The 16,806-nt window shown below is 36.8% G+C and overlaps 2 protein-coding genes across 10 annotated transcripts in view; one reads left to right on the top strand and one right to left on the bottom strand.

Annotated features, from left to right (window-relative positions):
* The window catches only part of LOC139961837 (uncharacterized), a 249,171-nt gene that overhangs the window by 75,212 nt on the left and 157,153 nt on the right, over positions 1–16,806 (bottom strand). For 5 of the 9 annotated variants that reach the window (XM_071961404.1, XM_071961400.1, XM_071961401.1 and 2 more), the window contains one exon: positions 4,721–5,364. Coding sequence is in view for 3 of the 9 variants with exons in the window: in XM_071961395.1 (XP_071817496.1) it covers positions 3,114–5,309 (2,196 nt within the window). In the remaining 6 variants the exon portion in view is untranslated. Of the gene's footprint in view, positions 1–1,989; positions 5,365–7,015; positions 10,431–10,761; positions 10,825–16,806 lie in introns of those variants that run through there. The other 4 variants (XM_071961395.1, XM_071961396.1, XM_071961397.1 and 1 more) reach the window with 4 other exon arrangements.
* Positions 14,946–16,806, top strand: part of LOC139961848 (uncharacterized) — a 62,954-nt gene continuing 61,093 nt past the window's right edge. Inside the window, exons 1-2 of the mRNA XM_071961425.1 lie at positions 14,946–14,965; positions 16,449–16,693. The gene's annotated coding sequence lies outside the window, so the exon portion shown is untranslated. The remainder of the gene's footprint in view (positions 14,966–16,448; positions 16,694–16,806) is intronic.

The raw sequence follows: 16,806 nt of genomic DNA, 5'->3' as shown, positions 1-16,806 counted from the left end.
TTTAGAGGGCGTCATACGTGTAATTATACGGACATGTACAGGCTCACCGCGCATCCGCGCATCCGCGCATCCGGATGCTGGGAAGAGTTAATGAATGGCCCTGTATTCTATAATTGTAATGAGTCAGTGGAAAATCAAGAACAGTGAAAAAAACTTCCAGCCTCCACCGGGATTCGAACCCGGGCCACTCGCTTTGTACGCGGACACCCTAACTATATATATCTATAGGTATATTGATATATATATTTATATAAATATAGATATGAATATACTGTATATATATATATATATATATATATATATGTATATATATATATATACATACACACATACACGCATACATACACGCATATGTGACCAAGCAGGGGTTGGGGGAAATGATTACACAACAAGTTTTCTTCCTCGTCCCTATCATGTAATACTCTCTTGGTGTTTACCGAACTGAAACCCCTCTCCACAAAGCACAACCAATTGTCTCTCTACAAGGTCATCACTGCACTGGTAGACTCTTTAATTGTCATAAAACAATACTACTGCCAGTAACCATCACAAGGCTAAAAAGAGGGCTCACTTCATAAATTTCAAATAGAAGAGAGGTGGTTAAGAAATATGCTTTATGCAGGTACCTATGTCACACATAAACATACACGCATATATATATATATATATATATATATATATATATATATATATATATATTCATATATATATATATATATATATATATATATATATATATATATATATTCAAGGACATTACTCACCTTACCATTCTGGTATTCCCTTCTCTGTTTAATCTCTGTTTAAATAAATGCATATTCTCTTTTCTACATACCATTGCTATTGGAGGATTGTAAACTATGAAATGTTATCTCCCCTGAAATCGTCATGGATGACAAAAGTTCTTGTGGATTCATTCAATGTTAAATTAAACAACTGCGATGTCACACAATGTGAGTTCGATACTTTATGATGTTGGACTTTGGTACTGCAAAATATTCGTGCAATAGATGAGGCCCTATTAACAACTCACTAAGATGTGGACATATTTTGGACGCTAGGGTTATTAGGCGGTAAATTATATGAAATATAAGAGTACGTCACTCACCTCAAACACTACAGTCCTATTTGCGCTAGGTCGCCGTCTCGTACGACTCCTACAGACAGGCTCCAATTAAAAATCCAAACACAAATTCCGCTATCAAAATCCTAATCCATAAAAACAATTCGCCCGGAAGCGGGGCAACACATATCCGATTTGATATAGAATAAAAGTAGGGAAAAACAATAAAAGTTTTCCGTTTAAGCGTAATTTCGTCATAAGTATAAGCGTTGTCGATCCGTTGAATATCGTAATCCAAGTCGTAGTCGTCTGTCGTAAGTAAGCTATACAATCTTTCGTTGTGTGAAAGATTTCGCTTATCGTTCGTCGGAATAAAACCATCCATTGTTTTATCGAAACCAATGTCTCTTGACCTAGTATTAGTCATGACATTGATGAAGTGATTATTGATCGTAATTAATCTTCTAAAATGAGGACGCACTTCCGATTTAATAAAAATGAAGTCCTCTACAATATCACCTGTTGTTATATGGCTTCTCAACTTGCATGCTTATTAGGCATAAAATTGAGTTTAAGTTAATTATATAAATGCCATACTTAATTCAAACACAGCAATATTTAAGTAATAGCCAAACGTAACAAAGGAAATAAATCGTATAGGCTTTCTTTTTATTGTTGGGGAATGATTTTTGTTGCTTTGTTGAGGCAAGTACATAAATTTAATATAACAGCTGTAAGAAAGTATGGATTGGACAGCGACTGAACTTTATTGCAAAACAGGCACTTCTCTCAATAAAGATATGGAATTATGACATATTACTGTGAAATCAGTAAACGTAACAATGCAATACGAATGGTACCTAATCGACTGACCACGGCTATTTACTCTATAAAGTCTATCATCGCGGTAATCACCTAACATAAAATTTTACCCATAAACTATCTGAACTCCATAAAATAAATGTTTATGCGGCAGGGTATGAAAACCCGCCTGCTATCTGCCCGTCGCACTTCGCGTTCACCAGAACATGAACATTTCCAGTTCAAACATTTAATGTATTCACAAGAATACAATACAATAAGGAGAACAGATCGCAGGCAAAAGTTGCCAAATTGGAGAAAACAACCACGTCTGCTCGAAACGTGTCATTTCTGGGCAATCTGAGTTTGCAAAAGACATCTTTGTGGTAGATTTATATGGTTTTATAAAATATTCTTATCCCCTGTCCCAACTGCCTTCTCCTATGTATCCTTACCAACCCCCACCAATAAGCGTATGTTTGTTAGTTACTTGATTTTAAAAAATCATCTTGAATGAACGTATTACGAGATTTATAATTTTTTCAGCAGTTTTGTAACGTTTCAAGTAAGGCTAATTTGACTGCTTCAAGTGATCCATTTGAATGCTCCTGCAATGCAGTGAAGTGCATAAACGTTTAGAAAAGTGTAAGGGGCCAAAACATGTTTCTACTCCTCTTTCTAATGTGGGGTGGTGTGGAACTTCACTCCACCCCTCCTCTGATTATGACACTGCATATACACTAGAGCTTCCGTTTGTTACATAATGTCACATAGACAGTGGTTACATAAGAAGCATGATAGCTTTCTAATCCTTTCTTTAATATGTTCATGTTCTTTAAATTAGTGCAAACTAATGTAAGGTTCACTTCAACATTATTGATGTGATCCAACGGCTATAAACATAGGTTACCTTTTCTGTCTTAACTTTAAACTAAGAAGTTTTTAAACTGGTAACTTGGTATTTGAGAAAGACGGAAAGAAAGAGCCGAAATACAGAACTATCTGTAATGATATATGAATCACAAAGCATATTGCTTATACCCAAGGAGTAGTATGCCAACCTTGTCTAGAAAATGTGCTAGGCTGTAGAAAAAGTATTTATTCATAAAGAATGAACATACTGATATTAACGTAAATTAATCCCTATGTGTAAAACTCCAGTCAAACAATTACAGCAACGATAACAACCGAATCTGTGCATCGTAACTCGCGATATCAGTTTGTTTTAATATGTAATTTCTATGTAGCGCTATGCAGGTACTAGTCCGTACATATACATCTTCCCAAACCTTGTGGTGGCTATCATGAGCTTCTCCTCACCATCTATTACGGATGTGGTAAAGCACCGTGCGTCGTCATCAACTGAAATTGTTGTTAGTAATTGCTGACCATCTCGACTGTATTGTGTTAGCACAGTGTTCAGCTGCTTATTATCTTCCCATAACATGTAGATGAACCCTCCCTTGCCTATGCACACATTGTATGGTCTTAAGTCAGCTCCACTTAGTTTTGGTTTGGTGAATGTATACACCACCTTACTCCCTGATGTCACTATGGTAACTGCATATGAGGTCCCACCCCCATAGTCACAGATCAGGAGATTACCGTCGTGGTGAGTGATATCATATGATCCCTTGATTTCATCAGGTAGTACTATCGTGTGACTGTAATTCAGCTGATAATCAAATACATACACTTCTCTGCTGTTAGTACCAACAATGATTTGATTCTTGGCGGGATTCGTGGTAACAGAACGCACATACCTACCATCTGGCCACGTCTTAACCATATCACTGATGTTCTTCTTTTGGTAAGAATAGTCAGAAATATTATAAATACCGATTTCATCCGGTACGCAAACTGTAATGACATTAGACCCTGGCAAATTACAACAGTAACGAGATGCCCGAGGCCCAAATCTCTTATTTCTATTTAAGACATTCTGATTTAATATTTCTCCTTGCATGTTAATGACAGTGATGTGTGATTTCTCTTTTGATACACTACCAATCATAACGATATTACCATTGCTACTACTTGTCACACCGGTGATCCTGTAACCTTTAGCTTTGATCCCCGGAACATCAACAACAGACTCTGCGCTTTCTGTAATTACAACTTTATCATATATAACTTTTGTTATATCACTGATGACAAAATCAGATAAAGATTCTAACTCTGGATATTCTTGTTTCATGTCTTCGAGCATACGTTCACTGGCTGCTCTTATGTCGGGGAAACACTGTGCGTCTGTCCAATCGTCATTACATGCAAGAATGGAAGAAGACGTTGCTGATAAGTTTTCGAACCGTTTAATAAGTTGCTTACAATTATTCAGTATTTCTTCACATTCGTTTTTGTTTTGACTTGTAAGAAGATCTTTAGCTGTTGTCAAGGTCTTGAAATTACTATCTAACTCCCAGAGTTTTTTAAAGAATTCACCCTCAATTTCTTGACGAATTTCCTTAAATTCTTCCAATTCCTGGTCATATTTGACATCGGTACTTTTCATATTTTCTTGATGTTTCATGATCAAGCGGTTCATTTCCTCTTCATGTTTAACAGTTATTTCACGTTTTTCACATCCTCTTCTATTTTCTATGTCAGCAACTCCTTGTTCACGTTCATCGTTACATTCGGCAAGTTTATCCTTTATCATCTTTGCCTGTTCCTCGTGTTGAATTGTCAACAACTCTGTCTTTTTTGTAACATTTTCATTCAATTTTACTAGCGCCATTTGAACCTTCTCGGGTAACGCGTATAGTTTAGTCTTGTGCTTGCTTAGTTCCTCGAGGTTCCGATTCAGTAATGTCCTTTCTTTCCGGGCTAGGTCATTCACATCTATGAGATTGTGACCTTTGTGCTTACCGTGAGTGCAAACTAAACAAACCGGTTCATTTTGGCATGTACCACAGCACAATTTGGCTGGTTCTTTTATATGAAAACGGCACCTGGGATCTTCCGTCATTGCAGCTATTTCCTCCATGGTCAGGTTCTTAGCTGCCATATTTTCCAATTTCAGAGTGCTTGGTTGGTGATCAGTAAATATTTTACTACTGATATGAACCTTGTAACATTCGTTGCATAAAAAATCTCTACATTTAAAACAGTAAGCGGAACATACCACATCCTTTAAACAGCTCACACACTGCTTCAAATCTTTCTTTTCAAATGATTTATGCAATTCTATGAACTCGAGCATACTCTTCATATGAAAATCAGTCTTAAAGCAGTCCAATCCATCCTTTGGTATACAACATCGCTGTTTACAAAGTGGACATTTAATTGTCCCATCATGGCTGACTTGAACCACTTTTCTCAAGCAATCGTTACAGTATCGATGAAGACATGGTAACTGTTGCGGGTCATTAAATTGATCCAAACAAACAGGGCACTTGAAGAAGTTTTCTGTCAGGCCCTCCATGAAAGGGCTCCAGGTAGCCATGTAGATGAAGGTTGTTTACTTTCACTTGAAAAAATGAACTCAGTTACGTCACAATCTGTGAAAGAGTTCAGGAAAGGAAAGAGAAGAGTTTAGAAAATTATGATTTATCTTCATTGAAGTAGTTTGAGTCAATATCTGTCCAACCGATTTCAAACAGTTTGCTTTAATATCGAACTTTCGGAACCATTACCTCTAGAGTTTGGCATTCCACAGGGGTCCGTGCTTTGGCTCTAGTTATTCACTATGTACACAATCGTACATAGTCACAACTTGAATTACCATTTCTATACGGATGACACAAAAATTTACCTTTTATTCAAGCCTGTTAATTAATGTCTCTGCTAGTAGATTTGTTTTGGAGAATATTGAATATTGCTTTGTTGATATTAAATAGTAGATGACATGCAATACACTTAAACTGAATGGTGACAATATTGAAGTAATCATAATCATAATCTGAATTTTTTCCGATGTATTGTTGAGGGCGGAAGGAGTTTCGATTAAATCCGTATCAGACAGTCAAAACTTGAAGTTTATCTTGATACAACTCTTAATATGGATGCACATGCAAACCATATTATTAATCTCTCTGATCTCAGTTCTGGACCAAGCACTTAAATCACACTTCAATAGGTGTAATCGTTGTGGTTCTACATGAAGGGAGTAGCAGTAGTAACTGCAGTAGGTTAATATTCTGTTTTAATGTATAAAAGTTGTCACTCAATTAAATCAGGCTTAAAGTTTAAACCTGATTAAAGGGAGTGAAGACTTGCGCACAAAGAAACGAGATCTGATGCCGGTAATCTGACCTAGTTTCGAATGAGGTGAAACAGAAGTGTCAATAGACATCACCATTGATCCCAGAAAATACACACACAGCTTGCTACCGTTGGTAATTAGACACTAGTGTACAGTCAATACATGCAGTTACGGTCAATACCCACAACACAGCATACATAGCAGTGATGGACATCTCAGGTCCAGATAAAGGTAACAAGGTATCACGTTTCATTACTGTCTGCATTTTGTAGCGACAAGAAAAAAAACTTCACTTGCAAGCAACGGTAAGTTAACTTTTTCGGAGGTTGTCACACGGTTTGGGGCGAGTCTTCAATGCCTTTAAGTTGACTAATCATTGTACCAACACACAACTGACTTACATAGCCCAGCTGTTAGTATTTGGAGCTCTTATACTCTATAAGATGTACATACCACATGAGAAATTCATCAAAAATTTTGATATTATTGCTTTTATACTTTGATCTCTGCTGACCTCAAATAACCTGTGACCTCCACAAAAAACAACGTAAGATTTTTAAGGTGGAGCCAAATACCAAGTTCATCGAAAATTTAGTTTCGGAGTCATTTTGTTTGTAAGGTTTTCAGACTTTGACCTCTGCAGAAAACCCTTCGGTTCTGAAAGTCAATAAAGGGGATCCACATGTTGAGTTATGAAATACATTCAAGTTTTTACTTTTGGAGTTTAACCGTTTTAACAAGGTTTTCAAATCTTTGACCTATGTTGACCTCAAGTGATCATTAACCTTCACAAAAAACATGCACTCATATATGAGTGCATGTTATAAGGTGGCTTCAAATACAAGGTATGAAGTTAACCCAAGCTTTAATTTGCTATCATGTTTACAAGGTTTTCAAAAGGTGACTTCTGGTAATCGCAAATAAGACTGTACTACTTGCTTAGTTACATCAACATGCAAAGAATGCAGTTCATCCGAGTGCTTTTGAAGCTATTGTGTTTCAATAGTTTTAAGACTTTCACCTCCCTTGACCACAAATGACCTATGACCCCATCCATTGCATTCCATCCACTGCATTCCAGTCTATTAAAACAAAGATGGCAACCAGATGCATTCAGTAGTAACCCAACAATCACTTCCATCATGGAGAAGATGAGATCTGCAGCTCCATGGATTGCCCTCTTGTTGTTTATTGTAAAGGTACTAACTACAACACATGTAAGGCTACGTGTATAATAGCTCACGCAATATTGCACCTTTCCATGATATTATCATTTGTAATAAGATAAAGTAATGAAACAACGAAGGAGAAATAATTTGATTTTAATCCCTACAGCTTAGGTTACATATCCTAGCAATTAATATTCCAACAGCGAAATCAACATATTTACAAATATCCACAACACACAGAGACTTTATACTTACTGGTGGGTACAGTATTAAAATATCTGGTCACCAAAACTTTGCAACCAATTTAATTTGCATTAAATTGTTCACATGTAAATTTTGGGTCGTACTTATCTTTTCTACTTCACTTACTTTTTGAAGATCAGTTTGGTCAAGTTTCAATTTTTTTCAAGTTTTAAATGTATTATAAATCCAGTATAAAATACAGAATAGTACATATATACTTATAAGTAAGTTTTAGTCAAAGAGTAATAAAGGTTAAAATGGTTTATACTATAATAAATCTAAAGTTGATGAATGAATTAAAGTAAAGTTTGAGGTACAACACCCAGAATAAACAATCCCATCAATTAAAGCCCTATCAATTAAAGGAGTTTAAAACGTACAGTTTGAAACTGTCCTATTTCTCAAATTTTAAATTGTTTATCAAGTAATGAGTGGCTAAGTAGTTTGGCACAGTAATGCAAGAAGGCGCTAAATCTTTCTGAACCTTAACTAATAACCATATGCATAATGGTTTCGATGATGTAACATTCACCTATTTACTGCATGAATCTGACGTAATGTTTAGTGAGGGTGTACAACATACTTGATATTAGTAGTACAGTGAAAAGCAGTGCGATGTTACAAACAATAAATTCACAATGACACAGGCTGTCCTGAAATGACCATTGACCTCAGCAACAAGCTTCTTGTACCTAATGTGATAGATACGTCAACATAATAAATATGACATCAGTCCTTGTTGAAATATTGTGTAAAACATGGTTTCACAATCTGACCCCTGGTGAACTCAAATGACCATTGACCTTCTTGTACTCAATGCCGTGGTACAATAACATACCAAATATGCGATCAGTCCAAGCTTCCCTTACGATATTATGTTTAAGCAGATGTGTTAGTGTGGAGAGACAGGTAAGAGGGGAGTGAGGTAAATGTTTGGCATTTGCTGACTTCAAAGACCTTTGACCTCCACCAAAAGCAATAATAGTCTCCTTAAATTTAATATGGTACATCTACAAACCAAATATATACAATTTGACCTGTTGTCCCCAAATGTACTTTGACCTACACCAAAAACATTAGGCTTCCTGTACTCAGTGTGGTAAGTCTACACACTAAATATGGGGTTTGCCTTAGTTTCCTTTTGTGAGCTATCATGTTTACAAGGTTTTCACAATTTGACCCCTAGTGACCCCAAATGACATTCGACCTCCACAGAAAATGGCTACTTGTACTCAATGTGGTACATCTACACACTACACATAAAGTTGGTCCAACATTCCCTTCTTGAGATACCATGTTTACAAGGTTTTCACAATTTGACCCCTGGTGACCCGAAATGACCTTTGACCTCTACAGACAACAATATGCTTCTTGTACTCAATGTGGTAAATCTACATACCAAACATGACATTGGTCCAACATTTCTTTCTTGAGATATCTTGTTAACAAGGTTTTCACAATTTGACCCCTAGTGACCCTAAATGACCTTTTAACCTCCACACAAATACAATAGGCTTCCTGTACTCAATATGGTACTTCTACACACTAAACATGAGGCTTTCTTAAGCTTCCTTTCTTGAGATATCGTGTTTACAAGGTTTCCACAATTTGACCCCTGGTGACCCCAAGTGACCTCCACAAAAAAAAACAATAGGCTCCTTGTACTCAATGTGGTACATCTACATACCAAACATGAAGTTGGTCCAACATTCCTTTCTCGAGATATTGTGTTTACATGCTGGGCGTCACAAACGCACACACACACGCACACCCATACATACAAACATATCAGACTTAAGTATATTTTCACATAATTCATTATACAGATAAGATAGAAAAAGAAAAACAGAAGGACAAACAATAATTACGATTACAATTGTCAGAAACATCTGCCTATACTAATATTCACAAACAATTAAAAACTATGGTTTTAATGAGTAATACCGACTACATCCTACATAATGGCATGTATTATCTAGTTAACATATTAGTCCTCAATGAGGCAATTTGCTATGTATGTGGTAAAGACATAATAACTACAAAATGAAAACATATTGACAAGTTTATGTGGACAACTTACCAAATTTATAAAGAGGATACAATGACACAATCACATCCTTTGCTCTCGTTTAACATCTCAGACAAGAACACATTGAAAAAGATTGAAAGTATCTTTTTTTCTTCAAATACCAAATCGATTTAAATCAGAATATGTGCACACCAGTTTTCTTACCATTCTCAATCGTTTTGAGAGAATTAATGTTAAATTAACTTGTTTTTATCATTTATAGAGTCTTTAGTTCTATTTATTTGATCTGTTATACTTTTACTCTTCTGTTCTCCATTGGATCTGATATGTTATTCCTGTTCTGGTATTTTCATATTTTGTGCGGGTATCTGCTCTTCTATTTCTTTGTTTGTTAATTCCTTCCTTTATTTACATGTGTCAAGAGAATTCTAACATACCTACTATATCCTCCTCCCCCCCCCCCCCCATTTGACTGGGAGAAAAACTATCATGAGAGATCTAAGTACTGTCTGAGAAGTTATTTCAGAGATCCCATTACAGTCACAAACTTTGTTTTCCTTACAAGTAATAACAAAGCAACTTCAATATAATAGCCGCAATGAAATGTTCACAGAACTATAACAGTTTCAGAAAATAGGTCTAGCATTATTTGTTGAGAAGATCCCTGAATGTTACTTATCTAGTACAAATAATAATTGTTCTGGTAACCCCTGAATGACATGATTCAGCTCAAAGGGTAATCCCCATGTCTATCGGTCACGTGATACCTTTGTCACGCAATATGTATGAACGTTTATATAGCCGACTCTTGCGTTTACTAGCCTAATTGCATACGCCCTCTCTACTTCCTGGTAAGCAGTTACCTTATAATTACTCGAATAAAATAGTTAATCATGAACATGTATACATGAATGCTTATAATAAAGGGATAGTAATCACTTAGGAACATGCATGATGCATTGTCTATCATTGTCCCAAGTGACTAAACAACCGTCACGTTTGGATGATTCTTACGTCCTTTTTCTCGTAACTTGTTCGCTTGGAACGTGACAAACACGACAACCTAACACAGTCATGACTTAACATAAGGCTTCGGCTACAAAGAAATTTACGAATGAAATCGAAATGGATCGTTCCGTGCTCTAATCAAATCAATATTACACAAGATGCATAATTTATGCACCCTACGATATTCGTCATCTATTACTTTGCCTCTATCAACATATCAGAAAGTATGGTGATATATACAAACCTGAGAACGAAAGAGTAATGTCAGAGATGTGATGTCGGAGATCCTGGTACAAGTACATCTGCAGTCACAGACTTTTTTGTTTGCATAGAAAGGGAGAGTTGTTTGGCAAATGCGCCCTCTATCCTCCGTATAGTCTGATATCATATCACATTAACAATTTTGGGGGGGGGGGGGGGGTGGGGGTCCTTGTGCAGTTTTGAGCACTTCATACGTATTTGTGTAAAGTTACAACAAAAGTTGACACATTAATTGTACTTTAACCTCTAACTTTTGCTTCCCCATCACGAGGCTTCTAACGTTCCAAAGTTATAAAATATGCAATTAGCAGCAGAGGCATAGGAAGGTACTTTTGAGTGGGGGGGGGGGGGGCTGAAGACCGATGGCCGGCCTGGGGGAGGGGTCTAAGGGGAGGGGAATTTTTTTGCATTTCCAGGTGGCCAAAGATGCAATTTGGTGCAATATAGCACACTTCAACACCCACTCCATTTTGTAAATAATTTTGCATTTTCACCTGGCCTTAGATGCAATTTGGTGCTCCAAATGAGATTTTTTCTCATTTGGCATTGAAAAAGGTGTTTTCTGACTTGCGAAGCGGGGGGGGGGGCGGAATGATACTTCCGCCCCCCCCCCCCCATATTTTTTACTGGGAGGCTGGCGCCCCCATCCCCCCGGTTCCTATGCCCTTGATTAGCAGAATAGGCTTTGACAAGAACGTGTCCCTCTGATGTTGTGCCCCCCTCCACTTTTTGAAAGCTTCCTACCCCCTGATGGAGGAATCTCGGCGTTCCATGCTCGTGGTAGCAATAAGCTTTTCACTCAAATTTGTTTGCACAATTTGTCTTTGTGTGAAGTTTGTTTACCAAGTAATTATGTTTGACCTTAAATAATTGTCTGTGGTTCAGAAATACCGTGACGATGCCCGTTTAAAGACTTGGCGTTTATGGCAAGCCATGTGGGACAAACACTGCATAATATATCCGCGTATTAATTGGAATTTATACGCGTATTAATTAGAATATATACGCGTATATATTATTAGCCAATCATATGGCTCAAATATATCCGCGTATTAATTCGAATATATACACGTATTAATTCGAATATATACACGTATTAATTCGAATATATACACGTATTAATTCGAATATATACACGTATTAATTCGAATATATACACGTATTAAATAAAATACATATGGGGATTAAATCCAATATATGCACGGATTAATTAGAATATACACGAAAAAACATTTCCGCTCTTGCTGTGTACATATACCAACGATAAATGTTTTGGCGGGCTCGCGAGATCGCTTCAAAAAGCGAAACTTTACACATGTAGGCTACAACACATGTATATTCGAATTAATACGCGTATATATTCGAATTAATACGCGGATATATTATGCAGTGTTTGTCCCACATGGCTTGCCATACTCGTGTTCCCTCATTTTGCCGAATTATCAATGAGGGCAGAAGAAGAATGGTTGTTCGCTTTATTCCGCAGCAAACATTTTCGCGAACTGTATAGGCTGTACATCCTCAACAAGATGATAGCAGATGGGCTTCAGAAGAAAGCTAACCTATGCATGACTAGGTGTTTCCATTACATAACCGTCACTGATTTTCACCCTTATAAACAAGTTTAGCAAAGTGACTGGGTAACCACTGCTTTCTCAGAATAACCTCCTCATTTTTCTGATATTTCTAAAAACCTGATGTAGTGACATTCAGTCTCCTTATCATGTTTCACATTAGCACAAACGTATAAACCTATGGAAAGAACTATCATCATTGTGCACGCCATTTCCCCGACAGACTACTTAATTACGTATACGGTACTAGGGTAGTACTCTTAAATCGTGATTGTAGAAGAATATCGTCATGTGGAGATGGTTACATAAACGTACATGTATTCCACCTGTTAACTCCAGAGCCGTGTATATAAATAAACGGCGTTGATTGTAAAACTTATGTGATCTGACCTAGTAGTAATTCCTACAAGAAAAAGGCTACTCCTCTGGACGACTTACACGTTGGCTATTCATGCCACCTTTAGTTTTCCATATAAGGTTTTTTCGTTTTTACAAACTAGTGTCCGGATTTTTTCGTTTTTACAAACTAGTGTCCGGATTTTTTGTCACTTTATACACCATCCTAGGCAAATACTCACCAGTAAACAAATTTGCTATGCTGTTCCTTGACCTTAAGACAAAAAGTGGACTAATTAGGTTATATCAGTTTCTACGGTAATCTTTGCACCAGTCTTCCTTATTTTCACATCTGTGCTTTAAACTATGCTATTTCCCCCTCAAGACAGAACAACAGTGATGGTAACTGATAATATGCTAAAACAAGCATTACATTAGGTCATTTAGTTCTTTTTTCCGACAATGGTTAACCTTTCCAGCGGATGTGTACTACGTATCTACTTGTGGTATGGTACCGATAAATCGCATCTTGTTTACAGCTACCCCCCCACCCCCTTTAAATGCAGCATTGACTGACTTATTACATCCTCAAAGTAATGTAGCCTCCCATCACTGGATAGCTGACAAGTTGACTCTTCATGGCACCATCAATTTTGCGTATTACGACCACGTACATTTGTTTTGCTATGAGATCCTGAAGTTTTTGTAATTTGTAAACAAACCTCTTTTACTTATACTTTATAGCAGTAAACAATTTTCGTACGCTTCTCCTGGAGACCGCAAGTGTTCTAAAATTTGCCTCAATTGACCCATTTTTGCACCATATGTACTAATTCATTCATGCTCTCCAACATCTAAGCCAACAAAAGAAAAACAGATGCTGATTGATAACATTTCAAACTGAAAGGATGTTCTCCTTCTGGCGCGGCATTTTTGGCACTTTTCCTGAGACGTGAGAACTCTCTGGCGGATTGATTTAGACTCTTATACTAGGAGTATGCCACCCATAGAACTTCATGCCAACGAGGTAAATGAATCTGGAGGAACTATCACACAGTAAATACGGGCGTACGCGCGTACCATGTATGGAGGGTCATGTGATGTGTTCCAGGGGGGTACTAATATACTACTCTCCCTATTACGCATGATGATTTCACCCAACTAGTACGTAAATGTGTTTGCCTGCTTAGAGCAGCAGACGACACCCGTTACCTAGCAATAACCGTGCTTGTAGCCTAACGTGATAGCTATATTCCCGTCGAGCAGCATTAGGCTCTGTTCCATGGAGAATTCCGTGGTTGCACTGAACTAAACATTCCCCCACATTTCCCATTTCTACATTCACTTATAGCGTGTAGTAATAACGTTAGGCCATATGAGACAAAGCTTGCCCCTAGAGCCGTATTAATAAGTAAGATTATGTAGAAAGTCTGCCTTCATTCAAGAGAATAAGGTTGAACGTTAGCATATTAGCACTATTTCGTAGGCCTGAAGTACCAGTACCTTCTTATGCCGTTAGTTCTCATGTCCGAACCGACCAATCTTTCACGAAGTCACTAACATTGTTCTCGAACTGCTACAGAGAAATATCAGTATAGTACCACCCTGGAACACATCACATGACCCTCCATACATGGTACGCGCGCACCCAATTGACATGAATCCTCCAGATTCATTTACCTCGTTGCTTCATGCCAACGAGTTTAATAAATCTGGAGGATTCATGTCAATTGGGCGATTTATTAAACTCGATGACTTCACGCTGCTTACAGTGTAAGCTGTGATGTAAGTGCTAGTCTACTTCTTGTCTTCATTTCACATTGGAAATCAAAACAAACGATCGATTAACCTGTAATGAAAACTCAACATAAATGTACAAGTTTGATAAAAAATATTAAATCCCGGGAGCTGAATCTTCAGTTTCTTCAGTCACGTTTTTTTTTTGTCGTATAGGTTATGTTAGTATTATCTAGTTTTGCGAAATGCTTTATCAATATCATGATTGTGACTACTAATAGTAATACTAGGCCTAGCCTACTAAGCCTACTACAGGCCTAGGCCTACTACAGTATATATAGGCCTACCCCGTTCGTAACAAAGGCTGTGTTAGAATTCATTAACAACGTTAGACCGAGCTTGTTAAATGCTATTCCGACAACGTACTTAATGGATGTGACACCTCTGCTAAGTGCTTGAATGAAAATAGTCTTTATTAAGATTGCGATATGGCCTAGGGCCTTGGCTAGGTGGTGTTTGTCAACAAATTGGCAACGACAGGTACCTTGACAGGTTACTAGCCTGAGTAGCCTAGGCATTTAGCCTAGTATATTAATACATTGTAGATTAGGACAAGGTTGGCTATATCCCTTATCAGCCCAACCAATGTTAGGATCATACATCTGAATAATACATTGAACTTTGGTTCTGGCATTTCTATTTGTATTGAACTTTTCTATAAATGGTTGTTCAAAAAGGAATGGAAAAAATTTAACTGACCTGGCGCGGTGTAGCCACATAAATCTGATACATTGAACTTAAATTGTAGCATTTCTCCTGGTATTGATTTTTCCTATGCATAAAAGAACCGACGGTGTATCCACAACAGCATGATACTTATATTTTTTCTATATCTCTGTGTATTACTATACAGATGCCATAGCCAAACTCTGTGAAGGGTTTTGCTTTAAAGTTTGGGGTTATGACATTACTCTATTAGTTTGATAGAAAGCAGTTCCTTGACTTTTTCAGTATCCAATCCAGTGAAAAGGTTCTTATCGCATTTATCTGGAATTTTGAGCATTCCATTCTCACCTACACTGATTCATTTACATATCAACAACTTACGATTGATTAAAGAAAGATTACTGTAATAGAATTTTTATCTTAACACTTAATGAATAATTAGACTTTTTGTACAAATTGACATTTTGCAGGCTGTCCTAATTATGAATGCACACCACACCTTTCTAATATTTTAAATCAAACAATCAGATCATCCCTATCATATAATGTCAGACAGTAACAAATCGCCTATTTCACTCATTTGATAGGTACATTAATGTACTACTGTATGTAGTCCTGAACTACAAGATGTAGCTGAGCCATACATTTAATCAATTTCCTTTACAAGTAACATCTCCAAAGACTAGAAAAATAAGCTCTTAATAGACGTACAGTATACAAATATTCGTTACGTGTATTGAAGCTTTTGTTAACATGAACAAAATAGCAAGCCTAACGCAGATGAGTTTCGTCATCAAGATGGACAATATGGTTATCTCATCAAGATGGACAATATGGTTATCTCTGTCCACAGTACTACCATTAAAAAATTGCCTCTGTAGGCCTACATACTATTCTTTTTAACTACAAGCAAATGATAAATAATATAAATTATATCATATTTGAGACCTTTGTCGATAACATAGTATTGTACATGTTTTCTGAGTGACCAATAATTTGATAAGGTCCCATAGTATCTCTTAATTCGTAATTAAATTGTAATACGTAATTCTTACGTCATGGTCATCTTAATTATGGACTTTGAAGGTGACTGCTGTACCGTAGGGTGTTCATCTCAAAGATCCAAGAAATCTGACAAGATAATTGTTTTTAAGCTTCTTTGAGATGTACTCAGAAGTAGCTATCGTACCTTAAAGTCATTTGTGCTTTTGTTTTGTCTTGTTGTTGCTTGTACATCATCATCATTCAGGAACTGCAGTAATCATAGAATATGTTTCATTTTCTTATTTTCCTGTAGACAACCTGAAATAAGTGTGAGGCTGGGTCAATGCTGCAGCAGATTACTGCATGTCCAACTGGAGGAATCATGGCAGAAGTCTGAGATTAGATTTGCAAGGAAGATTCACACTGCAAGGTATTCATCAAAGTCGAAACAAGTTCAGCGAGAATCTCTTATCCATGTTGACCAGTCCAACACTAAATCACCTGAGAATAAAGAAGAGTTGTTAAAGATCTTAAAGTCAAACATTTGTTCTCATAAAGGTTTCACATCTGTTTCCTTACCTTCCCATTACTTTTTATTGGTTTTGTTGACAATGTCACTGTACAAAGCATTTAAGGTTACACAAATTTATACACAGTATAATATTTGGAAT

This window comes from Apostichopus japonicus, chromosome 20 (assembly GCF_037975245.1).
Source record: "Apostichopus japonicus isolate 1M-3 chromosome 20, ASM3797524v1, whole genome shotgun sequence".
Taxonomy (NCBI): domain Eukaryota; kingdom Metazoa; phylum Echinodermata; class Holothuroidea; order Aspidochirotida; family Stichopodidae; genus Apostichopus; species Apostichopus japonicus.
The sequence above is the reverse complement of the archived record's forward strand: the minus strand, read 5'-3'. Positions and strand labels throughout refer to the sequence as shown.